Raw genomic sequence first — 8221 nt, 5'->3', positions numbered from 1 at the left:
TGTTGTTTGGCGGGTCCGGGCTGGGGATTCGAACCCGCCACCTTAGGTGTACGTGGCTGGCGCCTTAGCCGGTTGAGCTATAGGCGCTGAGCCACATTATGTTTCTTATAGGTAAAAACTTATTTCCTTCCTTCCTTCTTTTCTTCCTTCCCTCCCCTACCTCTCTCCCTCCCTCTTTTCCTTTCCTTCCTTCTTTTCAAATATAATCCCAATATGAGCTGTCATGCCCAACACAATTACAATTCCTAAATTATAAGTGCATGTTTGTTTTCTCAGATTGTCTCAGAAAATTTCTTTTTCAGTTGCTTTGTTCAAATTAGGGTCAAAACATAACCCTAATATTGTATTTGATCACAATGCCTCTTATGCTGCACATCCCTTTTTTGACATAATTGATGAATAAACTGGATCATTTGAATATAGCTTTTTTTACATTCTGGATTTTTCTCTCTGTATCCTTATGGTGTTATTTAACATGCTCTTCTATTCCTCCAATTTCCTGAATAATGATTATAAAATCTAGAGGCTTAATTAAATTCCAATTCTGTTATTTTGGAAAACAATCTTATTTTTTTTGTAATTAAATATTTTTTATTAAATCATAACATTGTACATTGATGCATTTATGGGGTTCAGGGTATTGCTTCAATATACAATATGAAATTTTTACATTGAACTGAGTAACACATCCATCACAATTATACTAATTTCTTAATAGTTTTGAAATGTATCATTGCAACATGCACATTAGGTGAGGTCCCCCCAAATACCCTCCCTCCTCCCATATCCTCCCTCCCCTCTCTCTCCTCTTCCCTTCTAATTTCTGGACTATAGTTATGTTTTGCCATTTGTATGAATGTGTAGGTGATTATATATTGATTTCATAGTAGTATTGAATACATTGGATACTTTTTTTTCCATTCTTGAGATACTTTACTAAGAAGAATATGTTCCAGATCCATCCAGGTAAACATGAAAGATGTAAAGTTCCGTCTTTTTATGGCTGCATAGTATTCCATAGTGCACATATACCACAATTTGTTAATCCATTCATGGGTTGATGGGCACTTGGGCTGTTTCCATGTCTTGGCTATTATGAATTGGGCTGCAGTAAACATTCTGGTGCGAATGTCTTTGTTGTAAAATAATTTTTGATCATCTGGGTATATACCTAGTTGAAGAATTACAGGATTGAACAGTAGGTCTACTTCTAGTTTGGAAAACAATCTTAAATGTGGTACAGTACACCAAGAGCCACCCATGGTCTGGTAGTTCCAATTTTTATGATGTTACTATTGACTGACAAGGGGAAACAGATAACTCTGAAAATAGATTTTATTACAGTGAATATATATATGTATATTCAGATTTTATTACAGTGAATATATATGTATATATATATATACATATACTATATAAAATAGTACTTACAACACACTATCATAAATATTCACTTTAACTCCAAAAATTCAGATTTCTAATCTTATTATCTAAAAAATTCTAAATTTCAAACTAAAGCCAAACGTATAATTTTGTAGTGTGCATAATTTAATCCTGAGTTACTCTCCACCAGCTAAAATTCAAATGAATTCCTGCTAATTAGACAACTTATTTATATATACCTAGTAAAGTATTGCTGAATTATGATAGAATTAATTAATATGTATCGCTGCAAAGATGAATTAGCACGCTTTTGAGAGCTAGGGAAATATGGTATTTCTCTAATGGTAACTACAGTTCCTGAAAGATGTTTTGTTCTAATTGATGGGGGTATTCATCCCATTGATGTGGTATTCATCCCAGGGATGTCAGTCAGCCTCCAGTCACTGCTACCTCAGTGTGAAGACTTCAGAAGACACATGGTGGAACGACTCAAGGTCATCCTGAAAGCAACCTGTTCAGGAATGCAGAAGTAACACAGTAGCCATCAAAAACAGAAGTGTTCTATGATAAGGAGCATTACAGGGCTCAGACTGGAGAGGATCCATCAAAGCAGCATGATTTTTTTTTTCCTTTTTTTTTATTTTTTATTGTTGGGGATTCATTGAAGGTACAAGAACAAAGAGGGATGATTATTTCAAGAAGTGAGTTTAGGGTATGGAAGAGTGGCCACAGTGTTTATTATGCAATTGGTGGGAAAAACAAAAGAAGCACCTTCTGGATCATTGAGTTTGTCAGAGTGGAGGCTGCTCAGAGAGAAAAAACTGGTTATAAAAGGCAGAACCAAACAGGATTTTTTCCTAAGAATGTGCCATTTGCTTGATAAGCACAACTGCCATTTGTGGTGGCTTCTAATAATGTCAAACTCAAAAACAATTCCACATACGTATATCTTCTAATGGAAGTTGGGAAGTTCAGCAAAGAGAGTAAAGCAACAGTCACAAAGGTCAGCTGGACAGTTTTCTGCTCCAACTTGCTGGCTCTTGGGGCTGGCTCCTCACGGGCCAGCACTGTTGATCAGCTCATTGTGCCTGACAAGTTTTCTTAAGAGTGTTTTAGAAATACTCATGGCCAAAGTCCATGAAGTTGATAATAATTTCTTCCTTGTCCAAGACCAAGGAAATAAAAACAAGTGTGATACTCATCTTTGTGACATTTAAACAACTGTGCTGCCGTGGTATAAGTAAAACTCTACCGCAGGTAAAATGTTAAAATACATCTCATTCTAATGTAAGTCATCATTGGTTAAATCTAAAGTATATGTATATGGACTGGCCTAAAGCATGCCTGTTTCAAATGGACATCTTTGTTTATTCATAATATGCAAATTATAGAGACTTATAGAAATCTCACCCTAGTCTGTGTAATTTGGAAAGTTCTCTATTGTAAAATTATGGTATGTAATAGTAGCTATTGATACTAAACTGCCATTGATAGAGTAACATACACATTTAGGTCGATAATTCAAGGCTTTTTGAGTTAGAAATATTGAGAAATTTTTAATTTATAATCTGTTCTTCTTTTCTCAGTTTTGGTTTAGTGAATATGGAAATGAACTTAAAGATACAAACGAACAATTGTTCCCAATCTGTCAGAAGTCTTGGTCTTTTATACTGGCTTGTAATTTTTTCAAAATAGATTAGATAAGCAAAAAAAAAAACTTCAGAAACACATTTTATTGTTTTCAAATTGCTAGAGGGTTTTTTCTACTCACAATAAAAGCTGGGTGAAGCCATCCTAATGTATTTTTCCCTGTGATTTTGCTGTATAAACATGACTACACAGTGCAAAACCATTAGTTCCCACAGCGTATGTTTAAAATTGCTAATCTTGTGTTCTTAACTGCAGCTAAATGAAATGATAAGAAAACCAGGAGAAGGACATTTCTGGCAGGTGGATCACATCAATCCAGTGTACAAGGGAGGGGGACAGTGCTCCCTAGACAACCTGCAGACTCTCTGCACAGTCTGTCACAGAGAGGTCAGTGACGCTCACCGGCAGCTTTGCCTCCATCACGAGGATGGGCAATTGTCCATATAGTTGTGGACAATTACATAGATGAATCTCTATTCAAGGTCTGAGATTTGAGAAAATTTTATTCATCACTTACTTTTTTCCTCTGTAAGGTCTCAGTCACAGATGCAAGAGAAGCTTTTAATTCATTCTGGGACCAAGACATTTTCACCACCTGCTAGGAAAAAAATAAAATAAATATAGCTTACGTATTGTACAGTCTTAAAGAGACCAGACCCTCAAACTGGAAGTTTTGTGAATTGGAGCATTGACACATGTCTGCATGTGGCTAAGGGTGTCCTGAACTATCTGAGGACCTTGATAGTTCATTCGTAGGACCATGTCAACTCAACATGCAATAGTCCCAGCTACTCGGGAGGCTAAGGCAAGAGAATCAATCACTTAAGCCCAAGAATTGGAGGTTGCTGTGAGCTGTGATGGCTACAGCACTCTACCAAGGGCAACAGAGAGAGACTCTGTCTCAAAAATATATATATATATCTCAGATGTAAAATTACAGAGTCAAAATCTTTGGATAATTTTTACAGCATAGGAATTGATCAGCAGCCTATTTTCCAAAGGAATTTACTCATTCATGTCCCCTCAGAAGCCCGCCAGTGAACAAAGGGCCAATTAATTGACCAGTGGATACTGATAGGGTAGGAGAAGAATGGGCTGTCATTGGTCTGTTTACTAAAGACATTAATTTTTTTTTTTTTATTTTTTGAGACAGAGTCTCACGCTGTCGCCCTGGGTAGAGTAGAGTGCCGTGGCACCACAGCTCATAGCAACCTCCAACTCTTGGGCTCATTTGATACTCTTGCCTCAGCCTCCCAAATAGCTGGGACTATAGGCACCTGCCACAATGCCCAGCTATTTTTTGGTTGCCATTGTCATTGTTGTTTAGCAGGCCCAGGCCAGACTCGAACCCACCAGCTTTGGTGTATGTGGCCAGTGCCCCACTCACTAAGCTATGGGTGCTGAGCCTATGTTTATACTTTAGAGAACTACTTACATCCTTTGCCAGTGTTCATATTATATGAGCTCTTTACTAGCCTTCTTTTAGTGTTTTAGATTTCTTTGCAAACATTTTTACATAAATGAGATCATGTTATTTAGGTAGGGTTTTGGGGGGAGGGGGGTTGTTTGTTTTTGAGACAGAATTTCACTATGTTGCCCTCAGTAGAGTGCAGTGGCGTCACAGGTCACAGCAACCTCAAACTTTTGGGTTTAAGCGATTCTTTTGCCTCAGCCTCCCAAGTAGCTGGGACTACAGGCTCCTGCCACAACACCCAGCTATTTTTTTGTTGTAGTTGTCATTGTTGTTTGGCAGGCCTGGGCTGGGTTCAAACCCACCAGCCCCAGAGTATGTGGGTGGTGCCATAACCACTGAGCTACAGGTGCCAAGCCATGGCAGGGTTTAAATTCAAGACATATACGAGAATTAAGAAATAGCCAAAGAAAATGCATCCCCTTCTATAATTTCTTTTTCAGATTCTCATGAAAACTGTTATTTAGGGGATTAGCAGAAGAATCCCATCCCAGTATATCTTGTTTTATTTTCTGTATCTAATTGGTCTCATTTTATTTTCTGTATCCACTTCTCTATTTAGATGGGGATAGTTTTTGAGCCTAGAGTATAGGAAATGAATGGGCTTCTACCCAGTGCACACTGAGAAATCCCAAGATGCCTTATGAGCGCCCACTGCATGAGAATCATGGCCTTCCCTAATCACCAAATGAGGGATTCTGGTTCTCAACCTGGTAGCAAGATATCCCGCAAAGTTGTATGTTTTCTCCTCCCAGTGTAGTCCTAGTGAACCTAGGACCTCAGGTCACTTTCCACAGCTGCTGGAGTACTCTGCCTTGTAGTTGGGACCTCCCCTAGTGGCCAACCTCTGGTAAATGGGTCTAGTAACAATGTCAATATTTCCAGACTAACAATACAAAGAGTTCTTGAGCTTGTATAGCCAGTGCTTTTTTTCCTGATATGCACTCATGCATATTTTTTTAACTTTTAGAGAACTGCCAGACAAGCCAAGGAAAGAAGCCAGGTGAGAAGACAATCTCTAGCACCAAAGTATGGATCAGACATCACGCAATTTTTGGTAAAGAAGTAAAGAAGAAAAATATATGAATAAAATATATATATATATATATGGGTGGATGGATGACAAATGGTAAACATATGAAAGAATTTAACACAATTTTTTTTCCATGTTTAAAATATTGAGTAAAAATTGTTAGAGCAAAAGTCAAGGATTCAAATTCTGATTTTATACTAAGTACTTTCAGTGTTAAATACCTTTTGAAAGTACTTCACAGAAACTGAGATAGGATACTTAATGTGTGTATGGTCTTCCTGATTGCATGCAGACTCTCAATTAGATTTCAGAAAGGTTTTGTTAAACTTTCATTTCCCCCTAACATGCCTTAATCACTGAATTATGCACAGACTATGTTTCAAAATATACCCTACTTACCTGAAAAATGCTTTTCTGGATTGTTGGTTCTGGACTGCCACAGGAATAAGTGGAACACTGCAAAACCTCATGGGAAATTTCAGAGGCAAATCGTCATTATGCAGGAATTCTGGGCCAAGTATGACTAGCCAGCTGAAGATTGAAGAGAGACTTGTTTGTTTTCTGCCTCATTTCTAGTGTAACCTAGGACTCATCGTGGTTGACAGCCAAGAAGCCAGGCATGCTGCCTTTCCTCTAGCATGTGGTATCAGCAAGCAAGAGTTGGGTCTAAGAAGGTCAGATTTGAGGAGAACTTGCTCTTCAGATCAAACTTAGGTGGTGATTCTAGGGAGAAAGTTCTCAGATGTAAAAACCATATGGTGGTTTGAGGTGAAATGATCCATGAAGATGGTCTCTCCATGCCAGGTTACAAAATCCTGACCAATTAAAAACACCATAGGGAGCAACGAGCATTTGCCACGATGAGTGTCTCATCCCCTTCCCTTTGTAACCTGTCTTGGAGCTCTGTGTCCTGCCTTCCTGTAGTTTGATCTGCGTTACTTGTGGGGCACATGGAGATGAAAAATTCCAGGACTGAAAATAAAGATAGAGATTAACCTACTAGCCAAGACTGCAGGGGCATCTTAGGGAGACACAGTCTGAAAGAAAAGCTGCCCTCTGTGGATTGCAAATGAGAGGTTACAACAGAGGGAGACCAAGTGTCAGGGCAAGCAGTGGACCCAGTGTGCAGAAAGAAGTGCAGAGGGCCCCCAGAGAAGAACAGGAGAGGGGGATGAAGTGACAAACACGGGGGCATAGTGAGTGTAAAGGACAGGTCCTGCTCTGAAAAGTCTCAGGTCAGGTCTTCTGTAGCAACATGGATGAAATTGGAGGTCATTATCCCAAGTAAAATAACACAAACAAAAAGTCACATACCACACATTCTTACTTATGGGTGAGAGCGAAATGATGGATATATATGGACACAGAGAGTGGAGTAATAGTCATTAGAGACTCCAAAAGTGGGACCATGGGAGGGGGGCAGGACATGAAAAATCACCTATTCAGTACAATGTGCAGTATTCAGGTGATGGGTACACTAAAAGCCCAGAGTTTACCACTTCACATACCCTTGTAACAAAACTGCCCTTGTACCCCCTAAATTTATGAAAAAAAGAAGGAAAAAGTTATGTGACACAGTTTAGGCTGAGAAAAGACAAAACGGCTCTGAAAAAAGTAATAGAACTATGAAGTAGTAGCTGAGGAATGAACCATTTTACAATATGGAACGGTACATAAATATGCCCAGTGCTGAGAAATGTGGCTGTGCCCTTAGCTGGCTTGGGGAGCAAAGCTGATTTGTGTCCACTGGGGGGGAACAGGGAGGACCCCTGAGCAGGGCAGGCTCACATACCCAAACTATGCACACATTGTGTCAGGCTAGCCTCCTGTTTCCCTTCCTGAGTGACATTAATCCAAGACACGGTCTGATGACTAACAAAGCCGATTCCAAAGCCGGGAAGGAGAAATCATACGGAATTTTTAAAGAAGCCCACTCTCAGTGTTAATTACAGCCTAAGGTACATTTCTTAGGGAGATTATCCTGTGACAAATGAATACCCTTCTGCATTTGCTTTACTATGGATAGGAAAGGGATTTTCTGCCCACACATCTTGCTAATAAATCAGATTCTTGAGTGAAACATTTAAAATGTGGTTTATTTAGAAATTAAACTATATGGCACTTTGAAATCTATGTCAAAGAAGTCAATACTCTTGAGCTCTTCAGAGTAAAATAGAAAGACTGTTTACTTACAGGATACAGGATCGTGGATATCAAACAACAAAAATAAATTGTGGAGATAATATCTTGTTTTCTGTTGCATATTATTAGCCTGTCTCTTATTCCACCATTCTTTTGAACTAGAAAATTATGAGCTAGTCACACTGCACTGATATACTATTTGAATATCCAACCACCTGAAAAAGCCTCATCCCCAGCTTGTCAGTTTCTTTATATTATTGAGGGTTTTTGCCACCCTGGTTGTGTTCATATTTATCATTGAGAAATGGCAGTATTATTAAAATGCATTCTGGGACAGTGCCTGTAGTTCAGTGGTACCAGCCACATACACCAAGGCTGGTGAGTTCCAACCTGGCCTGGGCCTGCTAAAACAACTATGACAACTTCAACAACAACAAAAATAGCCAGGTGTTGTGGCAGGTGCCTATAGTCCCAGCTACTTGGGAGGCTGAGGCAAGAGAATTGCTTAAGTCCAAGAGTTTGAGGTTGCTGTGAGCTGTGAT

The 8221-nt window shown here is 39.0% G+C and overlaps 1 protein-coding gene across 1 annotated transcript in view; it reads left to right on the top strand.

Annotated features, from left to right (window-relative positions):
- ZRANB3 (zinc finger RANBP2-type containing 3) overlaps positions 1–5573 on the top strand; it is a 287380-nt gene extending 281807 nt beyond the window's left edge. The window contains exons 20-21 of the mRNA XM_003794377.2: positions 3289–3420; positions 5475–5573. Of these exons, the coding sequence (XP_003794425.1) occupies positions 3289–3420; positions 5475–5573 (231 nt within the window). The remainder of the gene's footprint in view (positions 1–3288; positions 3421–5474) is intronic.
- The last annotated feature ends 2648 nt before the right edge of the window (positions 5574–8221 follow it).

The sequence above is a fragment of the Otolemur garnettii genome, unplaced genomic scaffold, assembly GCF_000181295.1.
Source record: "Otolemur garnettii isolate 467f Iridium unplaced genomic scaffold, OtoGar3 scaffold00080, whole genome shotgun sequence".
Taxonomy (NCBI): Eukaryota; Metazoa; Chordata; class Mammalia; order Primates; family Galagidae; genus Otolemur; species Otolemur garnettii.
This window is presented reverse-complemented; position numbering and strand designations above follow the sequence as displayed.